Source organism: Acipenser ruthenus, chromosome 20 (assembly GCF_902713425.1).
Source record: "Acipenser ruthenus chromosome 20, fAciRut3.2 maternal haplotype, whole genome shotgun sequence".
Taxonomy (NCBI): Eukaryota; Metazoa; Chordata; class Actinopteri; order Acipenseriformes; family Acipenseridae; genus Acipenser; species Acipenser ruthenus.
Window position 1 is genome coordinate 17,330,496 of NC_081208.1, and position 17,669 is coordinate 17,348,164.

The following is a 17,669-nucleotide window of genomic DNA, read 5'->3' on the forward strand; positions in this document are numbered from 1 at the left end:
CATTTTAAAGCCATTTCTTATTCTAAGCTGTTATGTACATACTGTTGATACATTCCTTATGAAAGTTTATCATAGTAATGCTGCACATATATTTGCCATGGATTTCCCATGTTATACTATGCAGTTTGCTGTTTTCATCAATATGCTTTACTGTACCTTTTAAAATGCTTCCTTGTGTGTAAAGGGTTATTCCCATGTTTAAATGCAGTGCAGTAGCAAATGGAAATAAAACAGAAAATAACCAAATTAGTTTAATTGAAACAGTGTGAAATTCAGTATTGAATGTTATTATGCAGCTTCTAAAACAAACTCCTGCTTAATGCTGCTATGCAATCATTGATTTATATAGTTGAGCACTAAATCACATCTGTTTACTACAATTTAGTACTTTTAAAATAACCTTTGGCTCTTTCAAAATACACGAAAATAATGCATGTCAAAATAAAGCACAATTCTTATTAATACAACATCATTACCAATAAAGCAAACTTTTTGAAAATGATTCTTTCTTTCTTCTGTAACTCCATTCAAAGACGAAACCGTCTTTTCCCTTTTTTTGATAACGGTAAAATATAACGTTTTACTTTCACTATTTCAAAATATAAAATGACCAAAATTACCAAAAATATAAAATGACAATATTATGGATTTCAGTTTTATCCAATAGTTTTAATTAGAACATAGACATTAATGTTTTCTGTTTGCATTGCAATAAGTAGGCCTACAGTATCTTAAATTACTCCAACGTACTGTAACTTTGTTTTAACCAAACAAACTTATAAACAATCGCATTTTAAACCATTGTTTCAATACAAAAACATCTAAAAAAACACAACAATAACTATAGCATATTCGTACAAATTAATTTGATGTATTGTGCTATTTTAGTAATAGAGAACGGTTTTATACAATTACATTAAGGGAGACATACCTAAAGTTGTTCATATTGTGCAGCCAAATCCGAGTACAGCATAAAAGGACCCAAACATGCTTTACCACACCTCTCTAAGCTTTACAATGCTTACCTATGCGTTATCATACTTTCACTATGCTGCATTACACTTTGCTGTGATTTTACAGGGATGGAAATAAGACTTCTATTACATAGCAGTTTCATCCAATCCAGGTTTTAACACATGCTTGAATAGCCACAGTGTGCACGTAACAAGCTCAGGTATGTCTTACTAAACTCATTGTAAAACTAGAAATGGATCAAACTGCTATGCAATGGAAGTCTTATTTCCATCCCTGTTTCACTATGGCAAACTTTTAGAAGAGGTTTTAATATGCTTTACTATACTCTCTGCTTTACACAGCATATCTATGCTTTACCATGCTTTCACTATGATGTATTACACTTTGCTATGAGTCTACTATGGGATATTTTTTATAAGGGATGATACGGTCATCAAAATTTTCTTCTTAATTGAATTGATTTAGAATTTTTAGCGGGGAGTGGATGTTACTGACAGCCTTGTTTCTGTCCCCCTCAGATCCAGAAAGCTATCGAAGGATCCACACGCTCAGGGGTGAGATTGCGCCCCCCTCTGGCCAGTCTGAGGGCCAGCACCCGACAGAGACCCTCTGCCAAGACCCCGTCCCATCAGGAGATACAAATGTGGGGGCGATCGACGGAGGAGAGAGGGGCGGGAGAAGGAGGAGAGCATGGAAGAGGGGACAGTGGGGACTCAGAGGAAAGGCAACTGCAGAATAACGACAACCTCCAGTCGACAGGGACAGACACGGGGCCCGTACTGGAGGAACTGGAGCTGAGGGGAGCGGAGAGTATGTGTGAGATCATCCGAGGACTGGAGCTGAGGGAGAGGGATCAGGACAATGAGGACGAGGCCCTGTGAACCCAGCCCCCTGCCTACAGCACACTTCAGCAAGGCTGGTTATTGACTCGCTGCTGTACCTTTGTATGAGGTTTACAATCATAGAGTGCGGTTCCAGTAGCATTGCCATGTCCTTGCCTCTTATTAGCACTAGCAATATTATCACTGTGCCCTTCAAAAGAGTGCTAACCAAGGCTTCTTTTAGAACCCATTCTCTTACCTCTGATTAGCTTTATTAGCATTAACTGCCCCCCTTTTAAAGGAGTGCTATCCATATTTAAAATTAATTCTCTTGCCTCTTATTAGCCCAAGCAACATTATCACCTTTGATTACATTTAGCAAGAGTACACTTTTATGCAAGTTTACCATAGTAAAAGCATAGCAAAGTCTAATGAAGGATAGAGAAAGCATGGTAAAGCATTTTAAAGCCCAGAGAGGTATGGTTAGGCATGTTGAAAAGCACTGCAAACCATGGGAAACATAGTATTAGCAAGGGAAAAGCGCAGGAAAATTGCAAGATTATGCAGAGGGATTGGAGTACATTTCTAGGTAACACTTTATTTTGAGTGTCATAAATATTTTATTACTATGCAATTAACCATTTGCTGAAGTTTAGTTAGATACTGTGTGTATCTATCATTAGTTTGAGCTCATATGTAGGTTGAGTGTTTTTTGAGACTTGGTAGTTTCTTGTTCCAGTAAAATAGACTGGTATGTAGCTATCCACACTACCTAAATAATGCACATTTAAATCATGTGATTGCCATTCACAATCACCTATTCAAACTGTGATGATCGTGTGAAATAATATTAGTAGTGAGCTCCAATTGCAGTCTAGTGGTATATACACACACATGCATGACCTATTTATTGACTGTTTATTAACATGTAACCAAACTTCAGCAAATACTATCCACTAGCATTAACAGAGATAGTCAATTAATACCTTTCCCTTGGAGAGAGACTCAGATGCTACATCGATGATCTAGAGGTATTGGGAGCTTCTCGTCTGTGTCGCCTTTATGCCTGGTATTTATACTCTAGTAGTTGGCTCAGAGCCTATGTGACTACTGTTTGTTTCTGTTATCTTACTAGTTATAGTTGTCAACAGTAGAATGAGTTATTTAGCTGTTACTCCACGCAGGTGCAAACAACCACAAACTACTCTCTTCAACTAGGTTACTGTGATTTATTGGTCACTACAGTTGCTGCTGCTTCCTGGTACCTGATCACTAAGGCTGTATTTTTTTGCCGGTTCACGGATTTTACAATTTCAGTGAAATGTGCCCATTGCTGTGTAATATGTAGTTCCCTGTGAAAATTCCTATTTTTGAAAAAAATAGTGTAAATATACATATCACATACAAATAAATACAGCAATCATTTGCCTGATTGACATGCTATATATACCGTTATTTGCATGAAGTGTAATGTTACTACAGTACCAAGAAATTATCAATGCAACTGTAGCCTATTTGAATTCTGCATACGTACATTTATATAACAGCTGACCTCTACTGTAGATTTTATTTGAATTATACAACTGAAATCTAGGTATAGAAAACAGCATATTAGATATTGCAATAAAGTTTCCTTAGGTGATTGCGGATTTGCAATGCATCATTGGCTTTTAACACCTGTGTCTTATCCACACAAGAACAAAGAACAGGCGTCAAGGACACACAGATCCACTAGGAATGTGATCGAGATCATTGACATGGAATTTTAAACATATTTAATGTTGTCAGACTCCCCCCACACTTTATGTACAATGTACACGTTCACCTTCACACGTTTGTATGCATGTAAAATGTTCTTATAATACTGGAAGTGTTTGGTGGCTACTTCTAATGATGTTGAGTTTATTTATCGCATGGGGGGAGAGCAAAGAGTACCAGAGAAAATGCATGATTAGAAGATTCACCGAACAATTAATTATAAACAAATTGTGTATTTGGTAGGGAGTTCTATCGTAATTTTAAAAGCTTCATAAATATATAATGACGGGTTACATACATGGTATACATGTATAATAACTAACAACTACAAACATGAATGGCACTTCAGACGTATTTATTAATAGCCTACAATCATACATACTAAAATACAGATAAAAGTAGCCAAATAAATTCCAACCAATATAGATGGTTTACGGTATATATTTTTTTCTTTTTAACCAAAAAAAGATTGTAAAATGCACATTAAAAGAGTTGTATATAGTAAGCTGCGGCAAAATATCCCCCCGAAAGAGGGTAAATGACTAGTGGGGTTTAATTTTAATTAATTTTTTTAATCCGTGCCATCCGATTTTTACCCACACGCCAGATAATCGTAAATCAGCATTTTAGATGTGAAGTGTTCTCAATAGACGCATGACAAAATGCACACATTTAAATGAAGTTTACAAATTATACACAACATAGATATTCCCATAATTGATTTCTCTTTGGCTGCTGCTTTTATGAGAAATTAACAACCTCATCGATTCGATTTCAAAGCATTAACGGATTGATTTAATTAACACATTTTGTTTGAAAATCACTTGCTACTAAAGCTCTCGTTATTATACCACAAGTTTGGTACAATAACATTGCTTTTTGAAAATTCTGCCCATTATGTTTAATTGTGAAATATCTTAAAATACCTATTTTTAGACCCTGAAATGGAAATAAGAACTTTTTTACAGTGAAAAAATACAGCCCTACTAATCACTACCTGTGTCATAGTTCAGACTCCTGGCAAAGGTACCAGAATGCAGCAGTTGATCTGTTGTGTGGCATATGAAATATATTTAATAAAAGGAAAGACTCTCCACAAAAGGGGAGGGTTGTAGTAACAATGTTAATTGATCTACTACGGATTAGATTTGGGTTAGCACTCCTTAAATGTGTTTTTGTCTTTATCTGCATTGTCTGAGCTTCTAGAATTGTAGTGCTCAACTCCAAAAGAGAGCCCATAAAAAGTGACCTTTCAACTCTGCTTCACACGGCAACTAGTGTTCCACAGACTCGTAACAAAAATTAGAAAATGATTCAAATTCAATACTAGAGCCGCAACAAAACTCAGAACCACTCAGAATCGTTGAGGTGAGATAGTTAAAAATATACATTAGAAGCAATCTATCTTTATATATATATATATATACACACACACACATAGCTAGACACAAAACAGCCAAGTGAGTGACACAATGGCCACCCCTTTGATTAGATGCAGTCCGAAGTAACACATCTTGATATCATCGCTGAAGACAACTAGAAAGAAATTAATTCGTTTTTTGAGCAGTCGAGTTTAAAAAAAGAACTCCAGTAGGGTTGGACAACATATATCGGACTGGAGCTCATAGTCTAGGTCACTCATCACATTCCTCCAATAGCAGGGATGCAGCAACAACCCATACATCTTGATTACAATCTACAAAACCCAGGACTTGAAAGAGACTTCACAATGGGGTGATTATGTTACGAGAAGGCAGGGAGAAGAAGTGGAGTTGGATCTTGGATCTTTATTTTAGGAATATCAGGTGCTTGTTTTTCATATAAATCATTTGTACAATATAATTAAGCTGTGGGGCATGTTTTAAAGCGTATCTTCCACCTTAAAATAACTTCATATTTTAAGTATTTTAGAGTTTTAAAATATACAAAAAAAAGGTTCTAGGAGGGTTTGTATTGAAGTGTTCTCAAGGGTTCTGGAAGGGTCTGTATAGAACCAGTGAGTTCTCAAGTCTTCCAGAAGGAACTATGGAAATCATGGTACTCAATGGCTCTTGGATATATTGAAAAATATTACTGTATTTATTTATTTTTTTCCTGAATGGTATAGATTAAATTATTGAGTACACTATTGAAACTTGTTATATAATATATAAAGTAGGACAAGTAAACTTACTGGATTTTTTTCTTCTTTTGTATATTTGTAAAGTAAGGTTACCTAATACTTAATACACTGAGATGTGTGACAGGTGTGTGTTGACCCACTATTGATTTAATTTCAAGTATATAGGGATCAATGGAATCACTGGGCACTCAAATATTCTTGAATGTTTAATATTGAACCACTAAGTTATCAGTGGTTCTTGAAGTGCCTTGTTATGACATTTTGAGTTGTGTATTGTCTATGCAGACCTGCATTGGACCAATGAGTTTTCAAAGATTCTTCAAATGTCTTTATGAAAGCATCTAGTCACCAAGTGTTCTAGAAGGATCTGTGGAAACCACTGGGTATTGGGTGATTCTTGAAGATTCTTGAAAACCCCTATTAATCCACTCAGTTCTTAATGGTACTTGATTAACCTGTATTGAATTTGAGTTCTGTATTATCTGTCTATTGAACCATTGACTTATAAAATATTCTTAAAGTGTTCCAGACTGATCTATGAAATCATTGGGTACTGCATGGTTCTAGAACAGGGGTGGCCAAAGTTGGCCCTTCCACTCCTGGTCTTTGTTCCAACCCTGTTCTAATTTGTTTAATTGAACCAATTAAACATCCGTCAAGACCCTGAAGTAATTAACTATTCAATTTTACCTGCTAAAGCTGGAAGGGAATGCCCCCCAGGACCTTGATTGTACACTTCTGTTCTAGAAGGATCTATGGATTCACTGGGTACTGGATGGTTCTAGAAGGATCTATGTATCCATTGGGTACTGTGTGGTTTTAGAATGGTCTATGTAAGTACGCAATGGTTCTTGAATAGTTAAAATCGAACCATTACGTTTTCAAAGGTTCTTGACTGGTCTGTGTTTAACTGTTGAGTTTTGGAGTTTGTTGAAGGGTGTGTCTTTTCTCTTTTCTACTACCCCATTGAGTTCTGTATTGGGTTTTAGGGAGCTGAGGTGAACCAGTTTTGTTACTGAAATATCCAGTTGTCTTGCTTTTTTTTGTTTTGACCGTTTTTGAATTTCTGGTTATTTCTTTGTTAATGTATTCTTCCTTTATTTATTCTTTCATTTATTTGCAGTTGTGGTATTTCTTCATTTCTTTTGTCTCTCGTGCATATTTACAGCTGAAAACAAAGCAACTCAGGGGTTTCTCAAACTTGTCATAGTCTTTAAAACTTAATGAAATGTAAATGCAATACAATCTGTATATCTGACTATAGTATATGTCTGTTTATCTATCTATCTATCTATCTATCTATCTATCTATCTATCTATCTATCTATCTATCTATCTGTCTATCTGTCTGTCTATTGGTATGATACTTTCAATCTTTTTTTACAGTATGTAACTAAAATGTCTAGAGAGATCAACTAATAACAGTCTATTCCTAGTGAGTAAAAGGCATTGTTGCCTATGGCGGGTGAGGTGTAGTGAGGTCATGGTTAGATATTTGACTGCTGAGTGGAGATATATACAGAGGAACACCCTGATGGTTCCTGGAGTGCTGTCGTTATTCCACCAATGAGGAAGAGGCTGAATGCAGACAAGCCCCCACAGATCTCCAATCAATCATTCTTTATTTTATATAGTGCCTTCATAGTGGACAACCATCACAAAGCGCTTTACAAGATAGTGAGGAACAATGCATAATACATGAAATACAGTGAAATACAGGGCATAGTACATTAAATACAACAGTAAAAAAAAATGCAAATACATTAAATACTAGGCTAGGATGTGAATTTTAAACATTGTGGATGCATGTGTCATACAGAATCATACAAATAAGATGGAGTGAAAAACCTGAAATAGCAATTTAGACAACAGTTAATAACAGGTATCAGGCTTAAAGAGCATTGAAAGCAAGAGAGAACAAGTGGGTCTTGAGAGTTGATTTGAAGCGAGAGACTGTGGGAGCTGTACGCACTAAAGCTGGGAGAGAGTTCCAGAGAGTCTCGGCCATGAATCTAAAAGATCACTCTCCAAGTGTGGTGCACTCCGCTTGTGTGCAGGGACATAGCGGGTCAACAGGTTGGAGAGATGCTCTGGACCTGTGTGATGAAGGGCCTTGTAGGCAAGCAGAAGAATTTTGATAGTAATCCTGAACTTTACAGTAGCCAGTGCAGCTGGGTAAGACACTGGGTAATGTGATCATACTTTTTTTACATCTGGTAAGGATTCTAGCAGCGGCAATTTGAACCAGCTGCAATCGGTTTATGGCGAGTGACAGAAGACCACCATAGAGAGTGTTGCAGTAGTCGAGAGATGAATGCATGACAGAGTATCTCTGCATCAGGGAGGGAAAGGTAGGGAAGGACCTTTGAGATGGTTTGGAGGTGGTGGAAGGAGGATCTGACTACAGAGGAGATTTGGGCATCAAAGGAGAGGTTACTATCCAGAAGTACACCAAGGCTTCGTACAGTGGGGGAAGGCAGCAGCAGACAGTTTCCGAGGTTCAAGGAAGCAATATTGAGATTCTTGAGTTGAGTTTTCAATCCTACTAGAAGAAGTTCAGATTTGTTAGTGTTGAGCTGAAAAAAATTGGAAGACATCCAGGCCTCGATGTCTTGGATGCAAGCTGAGAGCCGGACCATGGCAGAAGGACATCCAGGGTCTAGTTTTAGGTAGAGCTGGGTGTCATCTGCATAGGAGTGAAACATGAGGCTGTGCTGATAGATGAGGTGTCCCAAGGGAAGAATGTAGATGTTGAAGAGAAGATTGCGTCAGCACTGCTTCCATCATAGAAAACAGACTGCATGCATCCAGATAGGTAAGAGGACAGCCAGGAGAGACAGGTTCCAGAGATCCCAGCATACTTCTGAAGGTGGTCGAGAAGAATGCCATGATCTATGGTATCAAAAGCAGCAGTTAGGTCAAGGAGGACAAGGACAGAGGGAGCAGCAGCATCAGCATTAAGCAGGAGATCATTTACAATCCGGAGCAGAGCAGTTTCGGTGCTGTGATGCGGCCGGAAGCCAGACTGCAGAGATTCAAGCAGATTGTTATCTGTGAGATGTTTCATCAGCTGGCTGGCTACAGCCCTTTCAAGAGTTTTGGAGAGAAAAGGAAGATTGGATATGGGACAAAAGTTAGATGGCTGTTCTGTTTATATAACAAGGACAAGATGGGAAAAAGAAAGTGGCTTAAACCTAAGCTCAACAGATAGCTTCTTGTAACTGAGAATATTTTGAAATAAATGATTTCATTATGTATACTTACTGCCAGTAGCCCAATTCTAAATATAACTTATTACATTGTTTAATGTACACATCACAATACAAGAAACCACATTTATGTGTATATATGTATAGCTATTTTGGAAACTCTTTTAATATCTTGCAATGATAATAATAATATAGTTGCGCCGCTTTATCGGGACGCCTCGGGAGATGTAAAAATATCCTGAATAAGCATTTGTCTCAATTAAACAAGAGGCCTTTGAGGCGACCTTAGTCACACTTATTTGTTTCTAAATGAAAAGAAAAAGAATGAAATCACATCATATTAAGATTAACTGTTAAATGCATATTTTAAAATACGAGTCAATATTTTCTTTTTTTATTCCTAAACAAATTTTTTTTTTATTTCTACATGAAATGAAAAAGAATGAAATCACATCTTATCACAAGGTGAGGCACCTGCGATGTTGATACGCCAACTTTCTTTGCAACTGCAGCCTGAGAAACCACAGGAGACTCCAGCTCCTTCAAGAGTTCAATGTGATTTACGTAATCTACGCAAATCACAGCGTAATCACTTACTCACGTACTCACTGCACTGTGCTACAAGAACCTGTCTTGCTCTGAAAAGCGATGTCTGTTCATCATTTGAAAATACTGTATCCCAATTAAATAAAGCAATGTCCCATTAAACGACATAAATAGCATTGGGAAGAACCGTCTCCCAGAGTTGTATCCCATTTAAGCAGCAATCCCGATTATCAGTATCCTGATTATGCAGCGCCGACTCTACCTTCTCCCCAAAACGTTTCTTTTTCTGATGCGTTTTGATTCTGAGATCCATGTGAATGTCATTCCTCCCGATGAAAGGAACATCAGCTTTTAAAATGCTCAATGCGGAAGTTAATTGCCACTGATTGGTACTCAATTGTAAAAGTGAAGGAAGCACAGCTTTTCTTGTTTTGAAATCAACACATTAATGAATGGCTTTATTAAATACCTGCTGATAAATATTTCTTAAAGGCAGTTCCGAGTACGAGTATCAGCACCCCCTAATACAGCTACTAAATGCATTCAGTCACCACATGATTCTGTTTCCAGCTGTTCTGTCTGATCAATATGTTTAATAATCACACATTTCCCCAGACTCTGCTTACCCATTCTGTTCTTCTTTGTGATTTTGGCAGGGCTAACAAGCCTGTCAGTGGCGTTCATCCCCCATCGTCATGGCTGTGAATTGCAATTACTGTGAGTTACATGAAAGAGTTGACCACCCCAAATCCACTGTAGGTTTGACATGCAATCAGACAGACAGCTGCCTTCACACACACTCAACAGCCTGTGCTAAAGAATGTCCAGACCAAGTTTCTTCATAATGGGATCAGTGGTTCTCTAGATAGACAGACAGCCTCCACACACTCCCAGATACCCTCAAGCTAAAGGAGATGTTAAGGTTTCATCGCTATTGGAGAAGCAGGTCTGTAGATATGTATTCAAATGTAAGTGTGCTATACAGGTGGGCAGATAATCAGCCTTCATATTCCAGAGATTATGATATACTGGGCTAAAGAAAGTCCTTAGAAGGTCAGTTTCAGTTTCATTTTGGGATTGTGTGAAAAATGATGCTGTCTGTTTTACCTGAAATTATTCTTTATTGTGTTTTTTTTTTTTTTGGAATAAAAAAAAAAAAGTTTGGTCACGTTGAGTCTGTCTCCCTACTCCAAAAATGTGCCTTTGCTCTTGCCCTTCTCACTCGTGTTCCCCTCCCTCCCTTGCTCTCACTCTCTCCCCTCTCTCACTCCCCTCTCTTCCCCTCCTCTCCTCTCCCTCTCTTTGTCACTCCCTCCACTCTCTTCTCTCCCTACCTCCCATCCTTCTCTCTGCCTCAAGGTATCACCCCCAGGGCAAGTCTGTCTGGAATGAAGTGACCTGAATTTGAAATGACAGCAAATGGAGGGAGAGAAGGGGGGGAAGGGTAAATAGATAGATAGCATTGCTAAAATAATTAATGTGTGAAGGGAGACAAACACAGCGGTACGATAATCCTTAGTCACAATTTAGTTTTGTTTAAATTTAACCATAAAGAACCATTTTCTGTCTCCACTGTGCCAAATTAACATTTACTCTGGATGACAGATTTAATGAAGTGCTCTGTGCTTCAACATGGCTGTGGGGATCACTGAATTGGAAACTTACGTTTTTTAACATGGCTGTGGGGATCTGTGAATTGGAAGCTTAGCGAAGCTGCTAGTGTGATTTCACTCTGCTCCAAGCTGCTCGCTGAAATATGAAAAAGAAATACGCTTTTCTTATTACATCCTGCGGTTTATTTCATCCAATATAGTTCCACTGCTCAGAGCTTTTTAGACCAATTTCTCGACCAATTAGGGGAACTGTCTGAACCAATTCATTAATAATTCACAGAACAGGCGTAGAGGAATAAGTTAGGAGGCGCCTGACTGGCAAGGAAAGCCTATGCTTCAGGATATCGGCACAGCCAAACCTCTGAGACAGAGCCCCTCGCGGTGCCAGGAATTCTGAAAGAGGGAAGGAAATGAACATGCAAAGGGGCCAGAGAGCAACACTGGCATAGATGAAAGCAAGTTAGTAAAGAATACAGGGTTTCCCCCTGGCTCAGGGAGCATGTATGCTAGCCCCAGGGGGAACAACTGATAGAAAACAGTGATACCGCCCTCGCAGAGGTGAGATTGAACCAATCAGCCTCCAAGGTAGGGGAGCATGTATGCTGCCCCCAGGTGGAAACTGGAATGATTGAAAGATTGATAAATTAGATTTGGCCGGGGGCCCCCTCTGGCTCTCGGAGAACCTTCCTCTTGGAGGTCGAGGCCAGCTTGGCTAGGCCTAAGGGTGGGAAGTGACATCACTTGTCCCCAGAGGGAGAGCGTTGCAGAGGTCCAGCTGCGTTTTGGAGGAGGCGGGGAGGAAGGTGGAAAACAAAAGGAGAAGCCCTTGCACCTGCCCCCTGAACAACACACAATGGTTACAATAAAAAACATACATCGATAAATGCAGAAATTGTGATGTTCCAATTACCCCGATTAGCATTCTAGGCGTACAGTCATTCTGTAGTGCCATCTGTTGTTCAAAGATTAAATAATATTCCTGATGTCTGGAAAGAAAGATACTGAAATTTAGGTGTGTCTGGATCATTGTTGGTGCCACTGTTGTATAGTATATAAAAGCACAGAGATTGAAACTCAGGGGGACTGTCTGAATCATTGTAGGTCTCCAGTCTCTCCTCTCAGTTTTGTACAGATTGTGTTTCTCTGCCTCCTACCTCCTCACAAGCTGTCTGTTGCTGTACCTGCAAACCCACACACCAGTAATGAGGCGAGAACACGGGGGACAGCGAGGAAAATAACACAGGCACTGTGAATGTGTGTGAGTGAGTGCCTGTGGGAATTCTTTGTTTCAGTGTGTGTGTGTGTGTGTGTGTGTGTGTGTGTGTGTGTGTGTGAGAGAGTGTGTCCCTATGAGAATCCTTTGTTTCAGTGTGTGTGTGTGTGTGTGTGAGAAAGTGTGTACCTATGAGAATCCTTTGCTTCAGTGTGTGTATGTGTGTGTGCCTGTGGGAATCCTTTGTTTCAATGTGTGTGTGTGTGCGTGTGTGTGTGTGCCAGTGGCAATCCTTTGTTTCAGTGTGTGTGTGCGTGTGTGTGTGTGTGCCTGTGGGAATCCTTTGTTTCAGAGTGTGTGTGTGTGTGTGTGTGTGTGTGTGTGAGTGTGTCTGTTAGTAAGTTTCAATGTATTGATTCCAATATTCAAAGGTTACACAGATATAGCTTGAACACGTTTGAACACAACAATGCAGCACTGAGTTATAAGGAGAAATCAAACAATGACCAGTTACCTAATGTTCTGGGAGAAGCGGTCGGGTACGGTGATGGTCTGTTATCAGGAGAGGATTCTCAGGTAAGCTGAACTTTGTGAACTGTGTTTACACTCTAAACACTATCAATTTCTTGGCGTGACAGCAGTGTTGTTCCAGACACAGACCATCCACCTCTTCTACACAAGGTCAAATTGACTGCACTTTATCAAGTCCTTGTTCCTCTGTGTCCTGAGTTGGTTGAGTTGAAAAGCATCCTCCACAGCCACAGTGCTCTCCAGTGTGCTCACAATATTTGTTTAACCTCCACTGATAGTCAGACAAGCAGACAGAAAGACAAACAGACAGCCTCCAACCCCAGATTGTGATACATAATAACGTGTGCTAAAAAGAGTCCTTAGCAAGTTTCATCAGAATTAGACAAATAAAGTGTGCCTCTCCATCAACATTATTATACAAATTTACCACAATTTTTTTTTATTATGCTTTACCACACCTCTCTGTGCTTTTCAATGCTTGTATATTCTTTACTGTGCTTTCACTATGCTGTACTACACTTTGCTTTAGGACACAATTATAAAAAAATCACTTCTCCCCATCTTTTTCCTCTCCTATGTTTTTCTCTCAGTCTTTTCAATCCTTTTTTGTCCTTGTCTTTCTCCTCCCTCTCTCTCCCTGCATCCCTCCCCCCCTCCTTCTCTGTCATCACCAGAATGTTAATTTGTGCTTCACAGCATCTGAGCTTATTAGTATTGCAGAGTGACACTACTTGCCTTTCCTACTCTCTCTCTCTCAGGTATTTGTGACAACTACCGGTAGATTTATTTTACGCTGATTCTTTTTAGCAGCTTGCTTTATCCCTCTTTCTCTCTCCCTCCCTTCCCTCTATCCCTCCCCCCGCTCCCTCTCTGTCCTGTGTTTACAACCTACTTGTTTTTTTATAGATGCGGTCCCAGAGAGAGATAGAGAAAGAGAGAGAGAGAGAGAGAGAGAGAGAGAGAGAGAGAGAGAGAGAGAGAGAGAGAGAGAGAGAGAGAAAAAAATTAAGAGATTCAGCAAAGCTGCTACATTGTCTTCAATGATCCCAATTAGCATGTGAAACAAACTGGGATGTACTATAGCTATAGTCATTACAAATAAGCATTGGGAAGGAGAGAGGGAGTAGAAAATACACTGACACACACACACATATATACAGAAAAGAAGAATGGGGGGTCCTTTGTGTCATACAGGGTGGGTGAGGAGGAGGGAGGGAGTGATAATTTCCATCCAATACTAAAACTCAATGCAAAGGGATATCGTACTGTACAAGTACTGTTGGTTGCAATACACAACACTGGGGGCTAATTGATTCTTTGCCTATCTGTCTATTTTCCGCTGGGAAAAGAAGAAGAGAGAGAGAGAGTGCGCAGCAGAGACAGTAACGTTAGCTCAGAGCACAGACACACTGCTTTGGAAACTACACCCTATGACAGCCATATTGGCTCTGAATGCTCTATAGGTCTGAATAGGATTTTCGATATATGTTTGAACTACAATGGCACCAGTTTCTTATCTATGAAAAGGAGAAAGGGAGAACATTTTTGAAATAAGGGTGAATGGAAAGAACGAGGGATAGAGAGACAGAAGGAGACTGTCTGGTTGTTTTGTTTCTTTTTCTTTTCACCTGCTCTCTGTCGCTTGCTCTCCCTCTCCCTCTCTCCTCCTCCCCCTCTCCCCTCCTGCTCCTTCTCATTTTCTTCAAGCGAGGGAGAGAAGGCACCCTGCATATCCTTAATATTTAGAGGAATTAACAGAGATTGAAAAATAAAGCAGAAGGAGGTGAGAAAGCGAAGGGGAGAGAGCGAGAGAGAAAGAGGAGTGATATTCGTCTCATACTCAAAGATTAAAGACATATTAAAAAGAGCAGAGAGAGGGAGATAATATGCTCACCCATACACAAGCAGATTGAGGGAGGCAGAGAGAGAGAGAGAGAGAGAGAAAGGGAGGGGTGAGAGGGAGGGAGGGAGGCAGAGGGAGAAGGAGAGAGAGAAGGAGGGATAGTGAATACCTTATACAGTATGTATTCTTAAGAAAGAGCAATAGGAAAATAAAAACAGAGACGAGAGAGAAGGGGGAGAGAGAGAGCGAGAGAGAGACAGCTGAGTGGGAGGGAAAGAAAGAGAGTGTTAGATAAGGGTTAGGGGCTGTTTATATATTTTACTGATGGGAGAGATAGATAGATAGATAGATAGATAGATAGATAGATAGATAGATAGATAGATAGATAGATAGATAGATAGATAGGAAGGGAGAGAGAGAACTGGGAAGAAAAGGCTCTTATTTGTATTACTGCCGAATAAACAAACAGACACACAGACACACAGACGTGCACACGCAGAGCGACAGACACTAAAATCAACAGAGGCAGGACGAGAGAGAGGGCTGTTTTTATTACCGACTGAGGCTCAGACAGACTGACAGACAGACAGACAGACAGTAGACAGGCATACTAAAACCAAAACACAGACAGTCAAGACCCAGAGAGAGAGAGAGACAGACAGAGATAGAGAGAAGGGGTGTTTGTGCTTGGCTCGTTTTCCGTGTTTCCTCAAAGCCCCCCTCCCCTCTACTACCCTCTCCACCCCGCCCCCTCCTCATCCCTCGCTGGAGCACAGAAGAAGACAAGAAGAGAAGAATGTCAGGCCTGGGTTTAGGAATATTATCACTAACCAATCGGATATTACTTGGCTGCTAAGAAAGGACAGGACCACACTCACCTCAACACAACCATGGGCTGCATAGGATCCCGGACAATCTGTGAGTACAGGGGTCTCTCTGTCTGTCTGTGTGTGTGTGTGTGTGTGTGTGTGTGTGTGTGTGTGCATGGGTGTGTGTGTGTGGGTGTGCGTGCCACATCTCTGCATGTATATGTCTACATATTTCAATGTGTGTTATCTATCTATCTATCTATCTATCTATCTATCTATCTATCTATCTATCTATCTGTCTATCTCTTTCTATCTGTGTGCCTATCTGTATGTTTATGTATACAGAATACCTATTATTTATCTATCTGTGTGTCTATATATGAATCTGAGTTTTGTGTTTATGTATCTCAGTGTGTCTCTATCCATCCATCTGCTTCCGTCTGTGAATCTGATTACAGTATACAGAATACCTATGTATCTATGTATCTGTGTTTCTATATGTGTATTATTAAGGGTTTGTGTCTCTGTATAAATCTCACACCTACCCTGTCTGTCCATCTCTTTGGCTGTTTGTCTATCTGTGCGTGTCTGTATCTAAATGTGTGTTTGACCAGCTGACCACACTACACGCCTTCCTTGTTGTCCATCTGCGTAGCTGTATTTCCATCTGTGTTGGATCTATCTGACCACAGTATCTATCTGGTTTGACCACCTATGTGTGTTTGTGATTAAGTGTTATCTGTGTGTGAAAGATTGTATTCAAATGTGACTGTGTGTACATCTATCCATGTGTCTACAACATCTACAATAACTATCTGTGTGTTTATGCCTGATTTTTTTGTATCTATCTATCTATCTATCTATCTATCTATCTATCTATGCATATTTTGATCTGCAATCTGTTGTCTGTCTAATGTTTTGATTTACTGGGGATGGAGTAGAAAAAAGAGAATGAGGAGATGGGAGAGAGAGAGAGGCAAGGACAGATAATTTAGTAAACAAGACATAAAAAAGAGAGCGAGAGAACTGAAGGGACAGGAAATTGAATAGGGAGTATAGGTAGGGCTTTTGAAATCTGGTACAGAATGGAATGGAAAGGTATACAACGTTGGTCCAACTGGAAAAGCATTGAGCATCACTGAATACGAAGAACTGGGCTTGGTGGAAATGAGGTGGTATTTAGTTTGTTAGTTGCATGGTATGATTTTGTGGCCCTTCTTGAGAGCAGAACATTGATACAACGGGTTCTGATGAGGAATAGAGAAGCCGGGTTGAGGAACTTCTGGCTGTTTTGTTATATATCTGTCTTGGGGGACTGTGAAGGTAATTTCCCCAATATTTTGGAACTGGCTATTGTAATTGGCTTTGCTACACTTTTAAAATCTTAATATATAAACAGCTCCTTACTCCTATTATGTTACGGACTGTATAATCTTTTGAACTAACATTAGTTGGCACAGTCCTTTCTGACTTCCCTCTTTGGCATAACAAGTTGAACACCTGCTGGAATTCATTTAATCCAACAGCAGATCTCTTAGAGCAGTCACACTGCTTTGCATTTTTATCTTAAACCATGATATTACACTAGGTTAAATAAATCTCTGTTTGCAGAAGACATGCTTTTAGATACTGTTGCACCTACCTGAAAGCTTGGCTTGCAAACTGAGATTGCAACGCTTATTTTTCAGGGGTTTCCAAAATATTAATCACTTGCCGTATTTGGCTGGGGTTCTTCACTGGACTACCTGTTAATTATATACCAGGTTCCACCACTTTCAGTTTATGGGTCTCCCCTGGTAAAGGCATGTCCGTGTGGTGTGCAGGGTGAGTCATACAGTCAGGGGGGTGAAGGTTTGCGTCCTGGCTGTGCAAAATTGCCGGTCTTTGTTGGGGATTCCAGAAGGAGTTTCACATTGGCTCTGGTGCTCACGCAGGTTAGGGAGGCAAAACTGTCAGGGACTGTTTCTCTTTATAGCGCTACTGCAGACTCTACCAGCTAGGTGCCCAGTGAGATCAGGGAGACACCTGCAGGGCTAGTCTTTGTCCTCCAGATTTCGGTAGCTCACTGACATCTGCTCTCGAGTTCTTGGGTGTAGAAGAGGAAGCTGGCTGGGTCGTGGATGCTCACTGAACCCTCAGTTCTCCTGAGCAGCTGTGCGGGGAATTGCTGCGGTGAGGGGAAAAATAATTGGGCAGAATAACTGAGTCAAAAATAAATACATTACACTGA

At 39.9% G+C, this 17,669-nt stretch overlaps 2 protein-coding genes across 4 annotated transcripts in view; both read left to right on the top strand.

Annotated features, from left to right (window-relative positions):
- Positions 1 to 10,524, top strand: part of LOC117425181 (chloride channel protein 1-like) — a 54,267-nt gene extending 43,743 nt beyond the window's left edge. For all 3 annotated transcript variants that reach the window (XM_058993559.1, XM_058993557.1, XM_058993558.1), the window contains exon 23: positions 1,494 to 10,524. In XM_058993559.1, coding sequence (XP_058849542.1) covers positions 1,494 to 1,856 — 363 coding nt within the window. In that variant the 3' untranslated portion in view covers positions 1,857 to 10,524. The remainder of the gene's footprint in view (positions 1 to 1,493) is intronic.
- A 4,237-nt stretch (positions 10,525 to 14,761) lies between these two features.
- Positions 14,762 to 17,669, top strand: part of LOC117425208 (protein FAM131B-like) — a 29,041-nt gene continuing 26,133 nt past the window's right edge. Inside the window, exon 1 of the mRNA XM_034041988.3 lies at positions 14,762 to 15,548. Coding sequence (XP_033897879.1) covers positions 15,521 to 15,548 — 28 coding nt within the window. The 5' untranslated portion in view covers positions 14,762 to 15,520. The remainder of the gene's footprint in view (positions 15,549 to 17,669) is intronic.